General features: G+C 45.7%; 1 protein-coding gene across 1 annotated transcript in view; it reads left to right on the top strand.

Annotated features, from left to right (window-relative positions):
• Positions 1-22,506, top strand: part of SNX30 (sorting nexin family member 30) — an 85,268-nt gene that overhangs the window by 53,587 nt on the left and 9,175 nt on the right. Inside the window, exons 3-6 of the mRNA XM_080940069.1 lie at positions 2,983-3,093; positions 14,669-14,827; positions 19,745-19,940; positions 21,171-21,370. Of these exons, the coding sequence (XP_080796195.1) occupies positions 2,983-3,093; positions 14,669-14,827; positions 19,745-19,940; positions 21,171-21,370 (666 nt within the window). The remainder of the gene's footprint in view (positions 1-2,982; positions 3,094-14,668; positions 14,828-19,744; positions 19,941-21,170; positions 21,371-22,506) is intronic.

Genomic DNA, 22,506 nt, shown 5'->3' with positions numbered 1-22,506 from the left:
ATGTATATATACATGTGTATGTGTATGAGTGTGTCAAGCCTTGCTGACTTCAGACTTGCTGTGTAGCCTAGGCTTGCCTAGAGCTCTTTCTGATCCCCCTGCCTCTGCTCCTGAGTGCTGGAGTTAGGGCTATGCATCACTGTGTCTGTAATATGCTTATGTGCTTTTATTTTTGAGGATGAAGGAGAATCAAGAGCAAGATGGGCAGGGCTGGCAGAAAAGTAGACATGGGTGAAGGTTGGAGAGTAAGCCGGAAGTGTGAGGCTGTAACCTGAAGACAAGCATGTGGTTTGGCCTCCTGTGGGAGAAGCATACTTTCCCCATTGTTCTGGAAAAGGGAAGGGAAGCCCCTCTCGTGACAGGAAGTGAAGGGATTTTTTGCTTATTGCTGTAGTTTTTTCTGGGGCAGAGTGACAAGATCATCTGGCAGGGATACATGGGAGGTTTAGAAGCAGGATCTAGAAGTTTTGAGGTGTCTATAGCTTTTTTATAACCGGTGATGGGACTGTTGAGGCTGCGAGGTGCTGGGAGTGTTGGAGTCGCTTGGCAGTGTTAGGGATCCCGGTGTAGAGCGTGTTGCTCTTTACGATGCTAAAGGCACAAGAATTATCAGAGAACAGCCTTAGCTTTTGAGTTTGTTGAAACTAATAGTTGGCTAAATTAATGTAGTGTTTTGGTCAGTTTCATTAAACCCACCATGGATTCTGTTGGCATCAGAGACTGTTTTTGTACAATTTAAATTTTTAAAAAGTCCATTAAAAATCTTAGGGTGTCCATAATATTGTCTATAGGATAGAAGTTACTCATGTGGACACTGGGCTTCCCAGAGCCATTTGCCATCTAGGCTGGTGGAAGGGGAACCTTTTGTGTAGGTCCAGGCTGTCTGGCTGGGTGTGGATTAGATTGGGGGTTGGTTCTAATGTTTCCGGAGACGTCTGAAGATGCGCTCATGAGCAGCTGAGCTGTACGTGGTGAGCTCACAGTGCACTTGCTTACTGTCTCAGATCTGACTGCAGCAGTCGTGATCTCTGATGGACACTGTTCTAGACAGAGGCAGGCAGATCTCTGCGTTCAAGGCCAGCCTGGTCTAAAAAAGCAATTTCCAGGACAGCCAGTGCCACACAGAGAAACCTTGTCTTGAAAAACTAAACAAACAAACAAACAAACAAACACATAAAGAGATTCTGGACAGACAGAAGGGTGGAGCTGGATCTCCAGATAAGAAATGTGTGTGGCAAAAGCACAGCTCCCACCCGTGCCTTTTTCGGTCACCACGTATTGATTTATTTCATGGAGTAGAAATGTTAGAGAAATGATGGTTTTTGGAATTGATTTGGTGAACGTAAGAAACGTGATGGATTTGATCATGGAACATTTAGGAAGGTGGAGGGAGAGGCCCGTTCCCCATTCACAGTGAAACCAGGTTGCTTTCCTCCTTCTGGAGTCTCTGGGCGTTGGGAGGGGTCTTGAAAGTGTCCCTCTCAATGCTTTTAATGGTGGGGACTTGGGGCAGCTCTGTGCAGTTCAGGGATCTGCTGGAGCCACAGGGCACAACATGATCCGTCAGTGATGAGCCTGCCGTGCCGGGCCTGACACGAACCCCAGCTCCTCTTCTGCGAAGCCTTCTGATAACTTGGCCTTTGGTGTCTTCCCCGAGTCTTCACGCTGATGGAGAGGGTTGTTTCACTGGTGCTTGTGATTCGAGGGACTGGATGTGGCCGGTGCAGTCCTTGAGCGTGCCTTTCCAGTTCTGCTCAGACCAAGAACAGGGCTTTGTGGAGAATGACACCTCAGTCTCGGAGCAGAGCTGTCCACAGGCTTGGGTAGTTTTAAGATTTTTCTGGATGCCTCAGATTAAAATAGACTCTGGGCTTGAAAGAATACACTTGTAAAATGTAGCTTAGATCGTTTTTGTCTTGTACCTTAGTTTATATTTGACAACAGCAATTGCTGGTGCCCTTCCAGAAATGAAGAGATAGCAGTCAATAAGTAAAATTCATATTTTGGTGTAACTTAATTTTATTTAATGTTGGTTTATTATTAAAGTGACGTAATTGTATTTCAGAGCACTTTTAAAATTCAGGATCAGGGTAGATTGTTAACATTTTCTGCAGCACTGTGGCATTTTGTTATTTTTTCTTCCCCAGGTCTGTTTCTTGAGAGCAGTATGCTGTCAGGGTTGATGAAGTAAAATGCCTGTCTTTCTTTTTTCTTTGTTTTTGTTCTTGCCTTACAGTGTAGCTTCCTGGCCTGGAACTCACTATGTAGGGCTTGCCAGGCTAACCTTGGACTCAGATTTCCTTCAATCTGTCTTGTGCTGGGATTGAGGGTGTGTAACAGCACATCTGGCAAAGGCCTTAGACTGTGCAAGCTGAGGGAACGGTCTTTTGTAGTCTCTCCCTGGCTGGTTCTTCCTTCTGCTTTCAGTAAGGCTTGTCAGCACGTGTAAGAGAAGGGAACACCGTCCCCTTCATAGATTTGTGTTGGCTCAGCAGTATCTGAAGTTGCATTATTCTGGGGGAAAAACCCTACGACTCTCTCAGAGTTAAGCTGGAGGAAATGAATCAAATGTTCTAGACAATTCTGAAGAATAGCTGGGTTTTATTGCCTGAGGGCAGGAAAAAAAAAGCCCTAAACAAAACCAGTGATCTTATGTTTCCTAGCTCCTGTGGATGGATGGATGGATGTGGCCCTGGCTATCCTGGAAATTGCTTTTTAAACTAGGCTGACTTTGAACTCAGAGATCTGTCTGCCTCTGCCTCAGCCTCCTGAGTGCTGGGATCAGGAGTCCTGCCTGCACCACTGTGCTGGGCTCCATCCTAGCTCCTTGACTTTGTAGCCTGCTGGTGAACTGCCATTCGGGTGTGCATAGGTGGAATGAAGTGTGTCCTCATCTTACTGATTTCTAAAAGTGTGTGTCTCCTTCCCCCAGCCAGAAAGCACTCCTGCTCACGTGTGCACCCCCTCTCTCCTCACTTGCAGAGCACACGGGTGGAGTTTGACTTGCCGGAATATTCCGTCCGTCGACGATACCAGGATTTCGACTGGCTGAGGAGCAAACTGGAGGAGTCGCAGCCCACCCATCTCATTCCCGTAGGTAGTAAGTCACTGCCGCTTGTTCTCGCCTTTCCCGAACTAGACCGGCTCGGGGCGGGGGTGCTCAGTGCTTTGCCTCTGCCATGACGGTCTCACTCACCAAGAGTGTGTAAGACAGAGGTGATGGCTCACACTCTCCACTCTGCGCTGCACTGCGATGCCAGCCTCTTAGGTAAGGTGGGGCAGAGTTTTATTGTTTTCTTTCTGCCCATCCTCCTTTCTTTAAAAAAATACTATTAATGTGTGTGTGTGTGTATGTATGTGGGTGCATATGTATGTGTATGTATGTGGGTGTATGTATATGTGTGTATGTGTATGTGGGTGCATGTTTGTATGTGTGTTTGTGTGTGTTGGTGTGTGTCTGTATGTGTCTGTATGTGGGTGTATGTATGTGTGTATGTGTATGTGGGTGCATGTTTGTATGTGTGTTTGTGTGTGTTGGTGTGTGTCTGTATGTGTCTGTATGTGGGTGTATGTATGTGTGTATGTGTATGTGGGTGCATGTTTGTATGTGTGTGTATGTATGTATGTGTGTTCCACATACACATGCATGTCATAACATACATTTGAAGTCAGAGCACACCTTTCGGGTGTTGGCTCGTGCTTTCCTTGTTGCTGTATAGTATAGCTTCTCCTGTTTCTGCTGCTCCGCGTAGCCCCAGCCAGTGGTTCGTGAGCATGGTGGGTCTCCTGCTTGGGCCCCTACTCTCAGCTGTGCGCCTCTGCATCCGGGCTTACACATGGCTTCTAGAACTTGGCCTATGAAGCTTCTTCAGCGTCTCTGTCTCTGTGTCTCTGTCTCTCCGTCTCTCCCCTGTCTGACTGAAGATTGAACCAAGGGACTTATACTTACTAGTCATATGCTCTATACTGAGCTGGACCCCAACTCTTTGTACTTTTGTTCTGAGGCAGGCCTGGTTTTACTAAGTTACCCGGGCTGGCCTTGAGCTCATTTTGTAGCCTAGGTGAGCCTTGAACTTGCAGCCAGCATTAGCCCATGGAGTACTTGAGACTACAAGAATACACCACCCTGCTCAAGTTTCTTTTTTCCCCAATACATGATATTACCTTATTTCTCAAGCTGGCCCAGAGGTCACTGTCAAACCCAGGTTAGCACCAAGCCTATGGCAATGATCCTGCCTCAGCCCTGTGTAAACCTGTGGTGCCTGGCTCAGATTTTCACTTGTATTATGATAAACCTTCTTTCTCCCCCTTTCCCTTTCCTCCCTCCCTTCCTTCCTTTCTTTTGAAAAGGGGACTATCCCAATACCCTGCTTCTTTAAACGATTGAAGTTTGCTGGGGTATTCCGGTTTACACCTACAGTCTTAGCACTGAGGAGGTAGAGGCAGGAGCATTACTAGGAATTCAAGGCCATCACCAGCTACATAATGAGTTCCATCCAGTCTTGGCTGCAGCACGAGACGTGTCTGGAAACACAAACAACAACAAAAACAAAAAGATTGATGCTTGGAGTGAGTCTCACCGACACGGCTTTTCCCGCTTGGCAGGCATTCTCAGTGAGGTTTGGCTGCCTACCAAGAAGGCAAAGCCGATGCTTCAGATTGTGGCCTGTGGGGCAGGAATGCAGCCCTCCGTCCCTGCACAACCACAGCCTTTTATTTAAAACTCCAGCAAGAAAACCACTCACTCCGTTTTACTGATGCAGCATAAATAGACCTACCCCTTACAACTCCCTGCCTTAAAAAAAAATCACCAAAAAACAAACAAAACAAAAATCAGGTGAAAAGTAAAATTTTAAAGACTGAATAATCAATATACATATTGGGTGGTGCTCTGAGGCCTTTAAGTTGAGACAGTTACTGTTTGGGCCCCATCGTCCTTGGGGACTTTAGGAAAGTTTAGAGCATCTGGATCTCCAGAGGCTACTTTGTCCTTTAAGAATACCTTGTTTGGATACCTCCAGAGCTGCCCCGTCTCCCACTGCGTCTGCACCTTCTTGCCTCCTTTCCCCGCCATGGCTGGATGAAGCTATGTGTGCAATGAGTCCTGGATGTTTTTAGGGTTTTGAGACGAGGTGATCCACGTGGCTGGGACTGGGCTGGAACTGATGGGGCCCCGAGGGATCCATTTTCCCAGACTTCTCCTTTGCCACCATAAGTCCCTCTGGGTCTTTAAGCCTGTGTCTTTACTCTTCTGCCCTCCAGAAGAGTAAAGAACACGCCTAGAAAAGAAGCAGCCATTTTAAAGCAGTTGGAACAAGTCCCTAAAATGGACTCCTACTTGGCCAAATTGGCAGCTAGTGATAGCTTTTTTAAACATATGCTTTTTATTTCAGAACAGTTTTCGAGTTATTGTAAAAATAGGAGAACAGAGTTTTCCCGTACTCAGCACCTGGTTGCATTTGTGGCTGACACTCTGCACAGATGTGAGGCTTGTCACGGTTAATGACTAGTCAGCGTTGTTTAATAAACTTTACTCTAATTGCTTTATTCTGAGCTGAGTAGTTTTGCCTAGTGTTGGGTTTCATTCCAGCTTCTCTACTGGGACATCTCATGGTCATGCCCCTTTGACAGTTTTTGCTTGTAAGAGTTTCTCAAGTTTTCCTGGTCCTTGACAACCTTTGACAGTTTGGGGGTTTGCTAGCAAGGTTCAGTGGACATTTGTCTCAAGGCTTTCTTAATTAGACCATGAAAATGGAGTAAGATGTTTTGGAGAAGAAAGCCACAGTGGTAAACTGTTAATCCAGGTCACATGACTTGAGTTTCTGTTCTCTCTCTTCGCTCTTCCCTTTTCTCTTGGCTGTTAGGGGTGTTTGTTTCTTCTTTTCCTTGTGGTTTAGCACTTGAGCTTCAAAAGCTCGAGAGTGACACCTGCTGGTCAAATGTAGTGCCGCCGGTCTATAGATCCCACTCGGTGCTGAGTATGTCCCCAGCGTCCGGGAGGATCCAGACATTCATTCATTCTGTAGAGTTTCCGCTGACTGGGTAGCATGGAGGGCAAGAACATGCTTTAAAAGCAGGCAGAGATTTACGTTTCCTCACAAGTGGAGAGGTGTCATTTAGGAAGGTGTCTCTTGTTTGAATAGCGAAGTCAAGTGAGGAATGAGCGTTTGGCTCTGTCCCATCCTCCACCCCCAAATCATCTTACTGAAACGGTTAGAAGTTTTCTCTCCCTGTTTAAGCACCAGCTGTGTATTCTTCACTAGGTCTCCTAGCTAATGTTGGTAGGGACATAGGTGGGGTGAAGGATTTTTCAGGTAGACAAGGGACCTCTGCCCTGTGGTGTTGAGTAGAAACTGAGGTGTCCAGCTCAGTGGTTCTTGCAAAGGACCTGGGTTCTCAACATGCGCATGGTGGCTCATAGCGCCAGCTCCAGGGGATCCAGGATCCTCCTCTGTACCACAGGCACCAGGCACACATACGAACCGTAGACATAAATGCAGGCAGAACCCCTACACATGAGATATTTTTAAAAGAACTAAATACGCACAAAAATGGAGAATTAGGTAAATGTGCGGCATGATTACTGTTTAGGTTTTTGCTGTCTCCTTTAATAGAAAATTTATTTTAAAATGTTTTATTTTTGTTTATGTGTGTTTTGCCTGTGTATATGCATGTGTATCATATGTGAATGGTGTCCAAGGAGCTCAGAAGAATAGATCTCTAAGAACTGCAGTTACAGATGGTTGTGAATCACCTCACGGATGCTGGGAAGCAAACCCATGTCCTCTGAAGAAGCAAGTGTTCTTAATCACTGAGTTCTCGTTTTGTTTTGATACAGGGTTTCTCTGTGTAGTCCTGGCCATCCTGAACTTTCTCTGGCCTCTAACTCAGAGATTTGCCTGCCTCTGCCTCCTGAGTGCTGGGATTAAAGGCCATATACCTTACTTTTTATTTTTAATCATGTTACATATGTGTGTACCCATGGAGGTCAGAGAGTCACATCCCTTGGAGATGAGTTATCCACAGGTGACTGTCAGCTGCCTGATGTGGGCGCTGGAAACTGAGCCTGGGCCTCTGCAAGAGCTGAGCACTCTCAGCCAGGGAGCCTTCTCTCTGGTTCTATGTTCCCTCTTTTTAAAAAAGTCCCATCGAAGCCGCACATGTACAGCCCATTCATTTGAAATGTATGGTCCCAGAGCTTTTAGTGCATTCAGATTTGTGGAGCAACCAACAAATCAGTGTCAGGACCTTTTGTCACCCCAGAGGGAAACCTCACTTGTCACCTTCCTCTCTCTGGAGCCCAGGGGCCTCTCTCCTATGTCCTGTCTCTTAGGCGTTGTCTTCTTCCTTACACTCAGCATGTTCCAAGGGTCACTCACAGCGGAGCACTGGCTAGTGCTTCCTTCTTACCGTAAGCTGATAGTCTGTGTGTGAGCATACCACATTCTGTCTGTCCACCCTCAAATGGAATTTCATTTGTTTTCTCCTTTGGCTCTTAGGCACAATACTGTTACAGACATTTGTGTGTCTAAGTGTTATTATATTTGGATGTAGACCTAGGAGTGTAATTACTAAATTATATGTTATTCTGTATTTAATCGTCTGAGGCATTGCCAGGCATTTGACATTCCCTCACACCGTGTGTAAGTTCTGGTTTCTCTACATCTTCACAAACAATGCTCATTATCGGTCTTTAATTATAGCTGTCCTACTGGGTGTGAGGTGGCATCATATTGTGATTTTTTAAAAATTTTGCATTTGCCTGACAACTAAGAACATCCTTTGATGTTCCTGGTGAATAATTAATTGCATGTCTCCTTGGAGAAATGTCCGTTCAGATTTGTTGTTCCTTAAAGTTCTTAAAGATTTCTCTTATTTTTAGTTATGTATATGTGTGTGGGTACGTGAGCGCCAGTGCCCTTGGAAAGCAGAAGTGTGGATGCTCCGGGAGCTGGAGTTACAGGTGGTTGTGTGTTGCCAGATGTGGGAACTTGGAACCAAACCTGAGTCACCGCTTTAGTCCTTCTTTGCCCCCTTAAAAATTAACTGTGTGTGTGTGTGTGTGTGTGTGTTTCTGTGTGCATGTGTGTGTGTGAAGGAGCTTTAGAATCTATTTGAATTGGTTGGGAAACACAGGGGAGGAGTAGTCTCGAGATCAGTCTGCCTCTCTCTAGCTTAGATCTGCTGTTGTTAAGCATGTTTGAGAATGGCTATGCTGTCTGATTTGGCTGCCCAGACTAGGAGTGTGGGGATAAAACCATTTTTTTTTTAATGAGAGATACAGCCCTGGTTGAGTGACTCCCCGCATGTCGCATGAACAGGGCCCTGGGCTCCATATTCAGTTCCTTGTGGGGTGAGGGGGTAGGAGTCAGCACTTCGCTTGGCCTTCAGTGAAGCCATAGGAAGTTGTAGCCAGTTAAATATTGGCTCTGGGAGAGCACCCCGATGCCCATTTGCCTCTCCTCGTGAACTGTGACTCGCCTGCTTTGTTTCCAGGCTCTGTGACTTCAAACTTGGCATTCTTTATGGGTTCTGATGGAAAAACACAACTTCCTGCTCCTTAAACCCACCTCATTCTTTCGCCTAAGGATGATTTATAAATGGATTGACTCTCAATTCAATCTTGTCTACCTTGTCTTCACAAATCCTGGCCTTTTTCAAAGTATCCTGCCTGCCCCACCCCCACCCCCTTTTGTGGTTCTGAGGGTTTAACAGGGCACCTCCCCCATACTGAGCGTACACTTCCATTCCTGAACTGCGTCCTAAACCCAAAGAGCACATGGCTGTTAGATTCTTCATCATTGACAAATACCTGGTAAAAACCATTTCAAAGGAGGAAGGATACATTTTGGCTTAGAGTTTTCAACCCTGGTCAGTTGGACTCATTGCTCCGAGCCTGAGACAGGATGAGAGTGTCCCAGCATTGAGAGCATGTGGCTGAAGCTGCTCTCCTCATAGCAGCCAGAGAGCAGAGCAGAATAAGGAAGGAGCCAAGTATAGCCCCATAGACACCCCAAATATAACCCCATAGACACCCCAAGTATAGCCCCATAGACGCCCCAAGTATAGCCCCATAGACACCCCAAGTATAGCCCCATAGACACCCCAAGTATAGCCCCATAGACACCCCAAGTATATCCCTATAGACACCCCAAGTATAGCCCCATAGACACCCCAAGTATAGCCCCACAGATACCCCAAATATAACCCCATAGACACCCCAAGTATAGCCACACAGATACCCCAAATATAACCCCATAGACACCCCAAGTATAACCCCATAGACACCCCAAGTATAGCCCCATAGACACACCCTCCAGTGAGCTGCTTCCTCCAGCCTGCCAGTCACCTTCCCAAATAGCACCACTGCCTAGGGACCAAGCCTTTAACACGAGAGTCTGTAGGGGACATTTCAGATTCAAAACCTACAGAGGCCTTTAATGTCTTGCATTTGTTCTGACAGATTTCTTTCTTTCTTTTATATTGTTTGCTCCGCTGGAACTTTAAAATCGGAAAGAAGTAACTTATGTGCTGGGAGCTGGAAATGTGTGGAGTGTTTGCTGTTTGTAGAGACACTTCAGTCGTTTTATCATGTAATGGGGGCAGTAGCCTTGAACAGAAACACGGTTTCTAGTAAGTGGATGCACATTAATGCACACGGACATTTTACATGTGGACAATTTCCTGAGTGTGTTACCACAGTCAAGACATATCTACCCCCTTCAGAAGTCTCCTTGTAAGTCTGCATGCTTAACATGACATATTCCCATAGCAAATTTTAAGAATATAATATTTGAATTTATTCTCTGAGAGTTAAAATCACGTGGTTTTGGTTGATGTTGTGTTTTACCCTTTTTTCTTCTGTTGAATTAAGTATCGAACCTATCTACTTGCAAAATGAAGGTTTGTTTTTTTCCTGAAGGAAAAAAGAGTGTGATGGGGCTTGCTTCTCAGTGGAATTAATGAGGAGAGTTGGCATTGCAACAACTGCTTCTCCCAATTTGAAATGATAAAATAACTTCATTTTCTACCCAACCCCACTTCTTAAATACATATTTTCATTCATGTGTGTGTACCCATGTATGTATGGGCCGTCTGCCGTGTGTGTGCAGATGCTATAGAGCCCAGAAGTAGGCATTTGAGTCCCCCTGGAGCTGAGTTACAGGTAATTGTGAGATACTTGAGGTGGGTGCTGGGAACTGAACTCTTGCCGTCTGCAAGAGCATGAGTGTTCTTGACCAATGAGCTCTCTAGCCTGTCCCCTCTTTTTTGAGGTACCTGTAGCTTAGCAGGGACATTACTAGTAAGATATTGATTGAACTTGCAAGTACTTTGAATTAAACTAGGGTTGACAGTCACTCTCTTTGATGGCATAGCTTTTAATCTGGATGCCTCTTTATTCGGCAGTGGATTTTGCCTTGAGTGTGGTTTTCTCTCAGGTTGGTAGGGCTCGGAAGGTGTGTGTTCAGTAAGCTTTTGTTGAATGCAGACAAGAGGGACGCTCCGTGACTGCTGCTGCACATAGATTTCCTACTTTAAGAAAGAAGTTTCTCTGTGGTAATGTATAGGAAATACGCTTTTATTTCAGATTACAGACTAGGTTTAGAAGCTGAAAGCGTATAGAACATACACCCCAAACTCTCAATTACTGTGTATAATGTGAGTGTTTCAAAATTAAACTCTGAAGTTTCCGGTGGATTCTTGTAATGATTTGCAAGTAAGATTTTTTTTTTTTTTTTTTTTTTTTTAAGATTCCAACATATATCTGTACAAATACTTGTGGTTGTTGGGTTTTTTTTTTTTTTTTTTTTTTTTTTTTTTTTTTTTTTTTTTTTTTTTTTTGAGATAGGAACCTGTTATGTAGCTCAACCTTGCTATGTAACCCAGTACTGTCTTGGTTTTTCTTGCCTTAATCTTCTGAATGTTGAGATTACATGCGTGTGTCACAACAGCCAAGTTCATTATGGCTTTGATTCACTTCCCTGATAACTATGGTGGGTATCTTTTCATGTGCCCATTGACTGTTCGTAGATTTGGGGGAGTTGCTGAAACAGTCATCCCACTGCTGAACTCCACCACTACCCCAGTCACTCACTTTTAAAACACAAACATTTTTATTATATCAATCATTGAACATGTGCACGTGAGGACTGGCACATAAGACACTTCATCCAGGTGCACGTGGTCTGACATGTCCACTGTCCATTAGCACCGTTTATTCTCTTTTACAGGTTCATGTCGTCTACACATCCTCGATTTTGCTCATGTGTGTAAAATCTAGATGCCTCATACAGGAGGAAACATGTGGTACTTGTTTTCCTGAGACCAGCTTGATCTCATTACGCTTAGTTCTCTCCAGTTGCCTGTAAATGACATCACTTCTCTGGCTGAAGAAGGCTCGCTGTGAGCACAGCACGTTTTCCTCATCCGCTCTTCTCTTGCATCCTAGCTTAGCTGCTGTGTATAGTCTGTGCGCTACGCTGGCTCAGTCTTTCTGGCAGATACCATGTTGCATATGTATGTGAGTACAGTGTGTCTTCAGACACGCCAGAAGAGGGCATCAGATCCCATTACAGATGGTTGTGAGCCGCCATGTGGATGCTGGGATTTGAACTCAGGACCTCTGGAAGAGCAGTCAGTGCTCTTAACCTCGTCTCTCTAACCCCATAACAGGGTTATTTAGCAGATCTGTTTTCAGTTTTTTTTAATGGATTTTTATATTTGGATTAAGCACATTAATGATTAGCTCCGAGTCACCAATAATACATTGGTATCAAATTAATAATAATAATAATAAAAAAGAAGCACATCCCCTTGGTGTGATTTAACCAAGAGTGGTCCATGAATTCTGTCCTTTATGTTTCCTGTGCCTTCTGTCCTCTACTGTGTGATCTGACTGTGTGCCTGCCTGAAGGCTGTCATGTTAATCTGTCCCTGGATCTGTGTCTTCTGTGTCTGTCAGTTGTATAAGTGAGTCTGTGCTTAAACAAAGGACTTCCCTCTGTCTTCGACAGCATAGCGAGCGTTGCATGGGAAGGGACGGGGCACTTTACAGCTTCAACAGAGTTTTTACAAGGAATTACATCACTGGCTCCAACTGATGGAGACACGGACAGTACTAGAAACATTGTTTAGTGAACCATATCTATTCGGGTTGCATTCCACCTTCTTGGTAGATTTTAGAAAGTTGCTTTCAATCTCTGTATTTGCCGTATGCAGCAAATAATACACATGCATCAGTCTGAGTCAGGAGAATGGATAAGTACATAATTTAAGACCACGGCTATGCGTTAGTTTAGACTGTAAAAGCTGATTACATGAAAAGCCCAAGGCCAGTGAGAGGGCTGCTGTATTGTCCCCTAAAGGCAGGCTAAGTAGCTTGATCACAGAGGGCTAGCAGTCAAGGCATCCGTGACCTCAGGTGTGCTGTTAATTCTGGCTGTGTGGTCCAGAAAAGTCCCAGACTCTTAAAATACAAGAGGTATTTTCACGGGATGGTGTTTTTGTTTTTGTTTTTGAAACAGACTTACTGTGCAGCTTTGCTGGCTTGGAACTCGGAGATCTGCCTGCCTCTGTCTTCTGGAGTGCTGTGAATAAAGCCTAGTTTGCTATCAAGGGAAGGCAGTTTTTAGTTTACTGTGGAAATTCCACTGGATTTCATAATAACAGAACTGGTTCACATCCCTACAGCAGTAGGCAGATAAGGTTTCCCTTTTTGTCTACATCCTCCAGAACTTTTATTTTATTTTATTTTTTGTCAGAACCCACCCAGATATTTTTAGGTTGTGCGTAGCAGTCACTGTTCTCTGTGGAGGATTAAGAAAGACACCTTTAGCCATGTGCTTGAGCAAAGTACCAAGGAAATAAATTGAAGATCAAAGGTCCCTGGGCGAGCAGGTAGTTTAGACTGATCAGCAGAGTATCTGCTCACAGGTTTATGATAGAGAAATTTGATTGAATAAGAGAAGCAAAGAAAGTTATATTTTGATTACAAACCTAAAATGGAAATTAAGACCGTCTTCAGCTGTAGGAGAGTGCTTATTTCCTTATTACTTTATTTACTGTGTTCTTGTACCCTTTGAACTGGGAACAAAATCTTAATCTATTTTAATAAATTTTTGTGTGCTCAGTATTGCCTGTCCTCCCCCTCGTGTAGAAAGCAAAGTTTTTAGGGGCTCTGAGACTTTTCTAAAACACCCATTTTTGAGAAAGTAAGCAAGGACAGAATTTACTGGTTGACAGCCACAAGCTCTCATAGAAAAGTCCAAATATGCGTCATCATCAGCCTAAACTCAAAGTTTTTGAGAATGTACAAACAAGGTTCTAAAAATGTAAAAATAAAGTTTTAATGGACAGATCAGGCTGTGCTGACTAAGTTGAGTTAAGACAAAACAAAAACGACTGCTTTAGAGAAAAGAACTCTATCCTCCTGGTGATAAATTCTGACTCACCAGGAGTCAGCCTGACCCTGTCCGACCACCCAGTTCCTCCCTCCTTGAGGACTTTTCCTTGAACAGGGGCTGTTCTTTTGTCCTCAGATCCACCAATGAGAGTAAAGCCAACTACCCTGTTGCTGAAATCTGCCCGCTGTAAAGAATAAAAGATGTGTGTTTTTTGAGTTCGGGGTTGACTCTCCCTGCGAGGATGAGCAACCTCATAGGTATGAAAGTAAACCTCTTGTTATTTCAGTGGTCTGTCGTCTAATTGTGTTTGGTGGGTCACGCTCCTGAGCTAAGACTCCTCGGGGTCTTACAACCCCCCCTTTTTTAGTATACCTTTGTGTACACATAGGTAGCTACTGTAGGTATGTGTGTGTCTGGCTTGTGCGTGCATGGGGGACTACTGCCTTAGTGTTCCCCTGGCATTTTCTACCCTTTTCCTTTCTTTTTTTCTTTGTTTTGGGGGTGAGTGGGGGACTGGGTAGACATGCAGTCCTTCACAGGGCAGTAGCTTCCTGAATAGGCAAGGCTGGCTGTTCCTCAGGCCCCAGGGCTCTCCCTGTCTCTGCAGCCTCAGCACTGTCACAGATACACACTCCTGCACTTGACCTTCACTGTAAACATGGGTTCTGGGACTTGAACTCACATCCCTGTGCTTGTACAGTAGGTACTTACCGTCTACAGTGTCTCCCCAGACTTTGTCTTCCACCTTCCTCTTCCCGTCTTCTCTGCGTATGTAAAGACAATGGCGCTGCGGTCACTGAGAAGTGTTGCCTCTCAGCATGGCCGGGGCTGTTCGATAGTGTTTTGTGTTGACAGGGCACTTGTGATTTGCCGCAGCTGCATATCCCATGAGTCTTTGCTGATGATGACATAAAGACCTAACAGGTGAAGAACTACATTCGTAGGCTGGAAATGTAGCTCAGTTGGTGAAATGTTTGGCACGAAGTGATGTGGTAATAAGATGTTGTCTCAGTCGGAAGACAGGCAGAAGTTGGGTCATCGTCAGGCACATAGCAAGTTTGAAGCTAACCTGGACTATATGAGAGTCTGACTCCAAAAAAAAAATAAATGCAGACAAAAACCAAAAAACAACAGACACCCAGTACTCGGACAGACACCCAGTACTTGGACAGACTGACAGTAGGAGTTTGGCCTGGTGAACTTTTCTTGCCTACTTGCTTACTGTCGATTACATCTTGATCACTGTGTTTTCCTCTGTTTCACAGCCACTTCCTGAGAAGTTTGTGGTGAAGGGCGTTGTGGATCGTTTTTCAGAAGAGTTTGTGGAGACCAGAAGAAAAGCGTTGGACAAATTTCTAAAAAGGATTACAGATCACCCTGTGCTGTCTTTCAATGAACACTTCAATGTGTTCCTCACCGCTAAGGTAAAGGAGAAGTGTGTGTGTTCCCGTAAATGCTTGTTCTTGGGCACCTTCTCGAACACGGCTTTGCTCTTTGGTAAGCCGCTTCCACGAGTGGTCCTCTGAGCTGGGCATTGTGAAGGCCCTCTACTTTCTTGGTGCCCATTGCGTTGGCACAGTTTCTTATAGAACCCAGCAGAATAGGCTGCCCCACCACCAGCCCCTGCAGTACCAGTAAAGTTGGTGTTCCCTCTTGCCAAAAGAAGTGTCTATTAAAACACTTCTTGGCAGTGTTAGTAGGTTGGCAGGCTCACCAACAAAAGTCACAAAAGAGAAAGAGTACTGAGTGTTTGGTAAGAGTGTTCTTCAGGGCTGGCAAGATGGTTCAGTGGGTCAAATATTCACTACAAAAGCCCAAGGAGTCAAGTCCTCTCTTCAGGACCCACGTAAAGGTGAAAAGACTCGGTTCTACAAGGTTGTCCTCTGACCTCCACACGCCCACCACCCACACAGCAAGGTAAGCAAGCACAAAGGCTCTTGCTTCCTCTGAGTACTGGGGAACCAGGAATATTAAATACAAGGGGCCTCTCCTCAGAAGAGGAATTACCTGTTTTCCAGCCAGAAGGCTGGGAGTGGACGTTTTTAATCATCTTTTTTTTTTTTCTTTCTGGAGAGGTAGACCTCACCCACCTTTTGCTGTAGAGTTAGACCTCACCCAAATCACCCCCCAAAAAAATGTTTATCCCAGACTCTTTCCCCACCAGACTGTTAATCTTTAGTTCCCAGTAGAAGCCATTCCTAGAGGAGATGTCACGTGTACTTTATGGTCTCTGTGTCGTGTTGGTCGGATTCTAAGCTTTTTCACTACAGAACCCACCCTCATGGGCGTGGGACTTTGTGAGGCAGGGACTTTGTAGTCACGCCTTAAGCTTTACTTTGCTTTACTTTCCTTGGAATGGCTTTGCTAGGAACTTTTTCTCAAAGTGTGCTGTATGCCGACAGTGAATGACCTGGTATCAGGCTTCCCACGTTTGATCCAGGTTGATGACGTCAGTCAGAGGTCGGATCCCGTGGCTCCTAAGGCCTCAGTTTCCAGCTGCCTCACAAGGCCTGGCCATTGCTTGCCAACAACTCTGTTCCTCTTTGGTGTGTTTTGCAGTCATTTGCCAGAAAGACAGTCGGCTTCCACTCGAGAGCGTTCAAGCTCAAGTTGCTTGTTGCTTCACTTGTTGTTGGCAGAACTGACCTGATACTGTGCAGAAATGGGGTCACGTGTTCAGACTCTCAGGCAGCTTAGCTTCTCCCTAGCTAACCCATTTAGTTTCAGACCCGTTCACTCAAGCCATATACAATACATTCTAATGACAAAGGTATTGAGGTCTAGGTTTTGGTTTGTTTCATTTTGTTTTTTGGTTAAAATGACAAGAAAGCAGAGACATGTGTACAGATAGCAGCTGGTGACATTTAAGGCTCCCAGAAGACTCTGTTCTCCACTCTTGGAAACTACCTGGCAAAGTCCAAACGTGTTTTTTGTTTTTAGCTTCAGCTGATGGCTGCCCAAGCACTAGCTTCGCTACAGGTTGAGCCTGTTTAAACGTAAGGACTTCTCAGTATACTGATGCTTGGGTGTGGTTCTTCCAGTTCCTGTTTTCCCAAAGTGCAAGTTGGTTCTGAGGTTGCAGGTCCTTTGTTCCGAAGCCCCAGGCCATCCTCATTACTGAATGAAGTAGGGGAGGGCTCTGGCTTGGATTCCTGGTCATTAGGAATCTCTCTGCACCAAGAGTGAGTGGGAGATTGTGTGTGTCTTGGAGAGAGATGAATTGAGATTTCTGGGCTAAAACAGTATGACAAAGATGTTTTTAAAGATGCGTAATAAAGTCCTTCAGTTTCTCCATCAAAATCTAGTTTCATGTAAGGGAATGCAAGAGAGCAGTTCTTAAATCAACGAGTTCTACCTGGGCTTGGGGTGATGAACACGTTTAATTCCAGCACTTGGGCCTTGGAGGCAGAAAGATTAGGAATTCATCCTCAGCTATATAGTGAATTGAAGGCCAGCCTGAGCTACATGAACCCCTGTCTGAAGAAAAAGGACTTTCTATTAGCTGAAGCTCTATACTCATGAGATGGTGGCTCTGTTTCTCCCTACTAACTTCTGTACGCTCCTTTAACATATTGTGTGAACTTCCCTGGAGGGAGATGTCAACAAACATTTACTATTTCCCAAGACAGGAGACCAATGACGGACCAATATAATGATCCCTTCAGAGCTGAGCCAGTGAATGTACTGGGTTTTATCTATAGCCCCTAGGGAAGGGGTTCTTACAGGAGCATGTGTGACTGAAACAGTCTCACACCAGTCTTAGCCCAGTGTAGGTGACGACTTCCCTGTAGTTGCACAGATGAAAACTCCCTCCCATTAATTTCTGGGCTGTATAGAAGCTCAGTCCAGCTGCAAAGGAGAGTTACATACAGCTGTCAGGGAGGTTAGGAAGGAGTGGCTAGAGTCTCAGGGAAGGGTCTGATGAGTAGCAACAGGCCTGATCTTGACAAGGGTCCCTTGAGTAGTCATAGCTGCTAGAGTCAGGCACTAAGCTGGGAAGGGAAGTGTTTTATCGCATGCAGTGAGGCCAAGATCTTAGATGATGCACTGATTTGTAGCATTTACAAGGTGGTCCTCTTGGGGAAGGCATGCCCTCATCCCAAACAGTGGTTCTGAGAGAGTATAAGAAAGCTCAGTGGGAACTGATTGGAAGTAGTGGGAACAGAAGGCTTGTTTCCCTGACAGGGAACACTGTATATGTGTTTGGTTGTTGCTGTTTTGAGATAAGGACTGTGGTGGTTGGAATAAGAGAATGCCCCCTCATAGGTTCATAGATTTGAATGCTTAGTCATCAGAGAGTGGCACTATTTGGAAAGGATTAGGAGGTGTGGCCTTGTTGGAGGAAGTATGTCACTTGAGGTGGGCTTTGACATTTCAACGCCCAGACCAGGTCCAGTGTCTGTCAGTCGGTTTGTTTCCTAAGCCCCATCAGTAGATCGGGATCAGAATCTGTCTGTCTGTCTGTCTTTCAGTGGATCAGGATGTAGCTCTCAGCTGCTTCTTCAGCACCATGCATGTTACTGTGCTTCTGCTATGACAATACTGGTCTACACCTCAGAAAATGCAAGCAAGCTCCACTTGAGTGCCTTCTTTTAGGAGTTGCTTTGGTCCTGGTGTCTCTTCACAGCATCAGAACAGCGGTGATGTCAGGCCTCACTCTGTAGCCCACACCAGCTTGAGTGCCTGACCCATGTTTCTCAGTTCCTGGTGCTGAAATGAGCCTCCTGTAACCACCAGCTCAGCCCTAAGAGCTGTTTGCTTGTTTGTTTGTTGGATTGGTTTGAGGCATAGGGTCCAGGCTGCCCTTGAACTCAGAGATTCACTGCCTGGTGTAGTTAATGCCAATTGTAAGCTTGTGCTTTTTCACCTGTCAGCTTGTTCCCAGAAATAGTGACTCTGAGACTTAATATTTCATGAATGAATGCCTAGGCCAAGCTTTGCTTGTTCCCCAACTAGCTCTTAACTTACTTATTCTATTCTGAGTCAGGTCCTGTGGCTGGTTTCCTGATCCTCAGTTTCATTGACTGCCTTCTGTGTCTGGGGCAAATCTTTACATGTCTGCTTCTATTCTCTCTGTGCATCAGAACTTCCAGCTCCCTATTTCCTGCCTGAGCTAGTAGGCCGTGGGCTTTTTTATTGACAGGTAGATACTTCCACACATAGAACAAAAGACTCCCTCTACACCTGAGTGCTAGGACCAAAGGTGGGAGCCACCTCGCTGTGTGCCTTATCTTTTAAAATTCAGGCACAAGAGGTTTAAAGACCCAACCCATTTCTCACTTTTGCCTTGACCCACAGGAAATTCTGAATTTAGAATGTGTCTACAGGTCAGTCTTGCAGTGAGTTTTCTAGCTGCTCCTATGGCTTCTTCTCAGCTCCCTTCCCTCACCCTTCTCCTGTGGCTCTAGTTGGGTTTGAGTGAGGAATGAAATGACCCTCAAGCATTTAGTTTTGTTTTAAAGACAGCACCGGGTATTTTTTTTTTTTTTTTTAACCAGAGGTTTTCAAAACTGTGTTAGAAAGAGCGCTGTGTGTGAATATGGGAGCAGGTGGCTAGGGAAGTGGCTCTCACTGCTAATGCTGGGACCCTTTAATCCAGCTCCTTACGTTGTAGGGACGCCCCAACCAAAACCACTTTCCTGCTACTTCATGACTGGCTCTGTAAATATCGGATATGCAGGACCCCTGTGGAAAGGTCATTTGACACCCCTCCCAAGGGGTCACGATCCACAGGAGAGTTACTGGACTGGAGGGGGTGGGGCCCAGCCACGCGGACAGGGCATCTGGACATGAACATGTGGATATGAGGCTGGGGGCAGGGGAGTCTACTGTAGAATGCTCTCCTTCACGAATACCAGCCACTGTCTTGTCACAGTAGCTGTGACTTTTTGCAAGTGTGGAGCCCGCGGTGACTGTTGAGCTGTTCCATCCTAGGATGGCATGTGTGTGGTGGAGGGGGCTTTGTTGGACTCTCACTTTATCTCAGCCGCTCCCCCTTTTACTTCACAGCTAGCTGTATATAGCCTCTGGACATTTAGCCCAGGGGAGATAGACATCTGTCTTTGCAGCTTTGAGGAAGTCGTCATCCATGCTGGGATGAGACTTTCTTGTGGTATGGCCCCTCAATTTGGACTTCAGCCTTGTACTTTGGTTTGCCCTATGAGGGTAGGCAGATGTTTGTTTGGCCTCCACAGGAAAAGCGTTCCGACAGTGGGGCTGTGATATTTATGTGGCCCTAACAGCTCCTGCTTTCTGGTTCTTCATTTCCAATGAGACTCTGCCTTCGGAAGTTGGTTCCTTAGCCCTGGGCGTGTGACTGAGAGGTTATGTTTGGTCTGCAGGACCTGAATGCCTACAAGAAGCAGGGGCTAGCACTGCTGACCAGAGTGGGTGAGTCAGTCAAGCATGTCACTGGAGGATATAAGCTGAGGAGTCGACCTCTGGAGTTTGCAGCCATTGGTGACTACTTAGACACTTTTGCACTCAAACTGGGAACCATCGATCGGATAGCCCAGAGGATCATCAAAGAAGAAATAGGTGAGCTCTTTGTTGAGATTGAAGGTGCCCAGAGTGGCAGGAATGATATGCATTATTCTGGCCTGAAGCAACCTGCAGACCTTCTACTACACAGAACCAGGCCTTGTTCTGCTTAAAAACCAGATACAGAGAGGGAGGGGCTGGTGGTGCCTGGAACGTGTTTTGAGCTCGGTCTTTGTCTTGAACTCAGCATGGTGTTTTCTGTTCCCATGCCCTCCTTTGCCCAGGGGCCAATGATTACAGCAATAAACGTAGCCAAGAGATGGCTCGAAAGGAGAGTGTGGTGCCATGCTTGCCAAGGTTATGGCCCAGTGAACTTTTGAACTTAGTGCCTGCTCCTCCGTGCCCCAAACCATTTCACATCCTCTCCTCTGAGCTGGGGAGTTGCTCACACCTGAGTTTAAGCTTGTCACCATCACTGCCTGTCTACCCTCCTCTGGTCATGGTCACCTGATCAACCTTGTCTCCTTACACAGGTGTAGGCAGACACACCCAAACAATGTGATGATCCCAATGAGGCAAATCCCACAGGCCTGTTCAGTTAAACAACAGCAGCCATGCAGGTTCAATGGCAGGAACCCAGAGACAAATAGACGGCTGGGTTTACTCTTGTAGGAGTGAAGACATTTTTTTTTCTTATTCCCCAAAACCACTACAGGACCATTGATGGAGGGAACGAGTCTTCCTCTGAGACCACGTCTCTTTCAGCAGCACGTTCCCACAATCCCATTGTTTTTCCATTGTGACTGATTTTTTTTTAATTTTTCCTTTAAAGAACATTCCCACCCTCAAGCACTAGAGATATGACTCAGGTTAAGAACGCTTGTTGCTCTTGAAGAGGACCTGGATTTGGTTCCTAGCACCTATACTGTGGCTTACAACCATCTATAACTCCAGTTCTAGGGGATATGAGGCCTTTGAACCTATATGAAAGCCTCCCCCATTGCTTTAAACCATTTCACGTGCAGCATCTTGAGTGGGGGGTAATGATTTTTCAAGAAGTTCGCTGGATTTGGTTTTTAACCATTTTCCCCCCATAAGGTATTTTTGGTTCCTATTAACCAGAATCCTAGATTTGTATGTTAGCAATAACTTACACCAGCTTCTAGGTATTAGAGAAATGTTAGGAATGTGTTCCACTTAGAGAAGAGTGGATCAGGAAAGGGAAGAAACAAGGCTGTGCATTCTAATGTAGAGAGGTCTGGGTTCCGACTCCTTCTCTTCCTGTAGAGTACCTCGTAGAGCTGCGGGAATATGGGCCTGTGTATTCCACGTGGAGCGCCTTGGAAGGGGAGCTTGCGGAGCCCCTGGAGGGCGTGTCGGCCTGCATTGGGAACTGCTCCACAGCCTTGGAAGAGCTGACAGATGACATAACCGAGGAGTTTCTGCCCGTGCTCAGGGAATACATTCTGTATTCTGACTCCATGAAGGTAAGCTGGCTTGTTTTTTGCGCACTCACCAAAAGCCTGTTCGCATGCGGGGGACAACCCTTCTTTGTAGTTAGTTGGGAAGACTGATACCAAGGTCATGGAAATATGGTGAGCAGAGGGTGTGAATTAAGTGGAGGAAATTTTCTCAGTGTTCTCAGACTGCAAAAATAGAACAGCTGCTAACAGGAGCGGGACACTGGAGGAAAGACGGTCAGATGGCTTAGGGAATTACAGTTGGTGGGGGCTGGAGAGCTGGTTCAGTGGCTAAGAGCACTGGCTGCCCTTCCAGAGGACTTGGGTTCAATTCCCAGCACCCACATGGTGGCTCACAACTGTTTGTAGATCCAGACCCCGGAATCCTTTTCTAGCCACCTCAGGCCACAGGCATTTCCGCACCACACAGACATGGCGGGCGAAGCACCCATGTGCCTACAAATGTAGTTCATACGTCTATGCTTTGTTAAATAAAGTTGCTAAAGTTGGAAACCACAGTTTGAGGAAATCTTAGAAAGACCAGAAAAAGTTGTTTGACAGAGAAACACAACTGAAAGTATGTAAAACTGTTAACCAGAGGGTGGGGACATCAAAGGCTTGCGTTGATCTCAAGATTCCGAGAACTCCTAACTTCGGGAACAGGCGTAGGCCAGGGAGGGAAATCGAGGAAGAGATAAGAACTTCTGGGAGAATGAGGGTCATATATAAATGGTGGAAGAGCAGGAAAAGCTTTGGCTCTGTGGCAGTAAGTGAGAGGACACCGATCTGCCTACAGCAGACGGATGGAATGTTCTTGTCCCCTGCATGGCAGCTCACAGAGACCGGTTGAGAACACAGCTTCTGGGGATCCCTGTGATGGTGGCAACGGGCAGAGAAAGGATCTGCCTTCCGACAGCATGAAAGGCTCTGTGTTGTAAGCCCGTTGTCAAGGATGGCCCTGAGCTCCAACATATCCGCACTGTATTAACTACAGTTGAACCGACGGACAGAGCGCACCTCTAGCCCAGAGGCCTGATTGGCAATTATTGGAATAGAGACTGAAAAACTAAAACCTCTAGCCCCAAACCTGCATTTTGTTGTCATCTGTTACACTGCTTTTTCTATACATTTACACAGGTCGATGAAAGGAAGAACTTTTAATA

Source organism: Micromys minutus (genome assembly GCF_963924665.1).
Source record: "Micromys minutus genome assembly, chromosome: 28".
NCBI lineage: Eukaryota > Metazoa > Chordata > Mammalia > Rodentia > Muridae > Micromys > Micromys minutus.
This window is presented reverse-complemented; position numbering and strand designations above follow the sequence as displayed.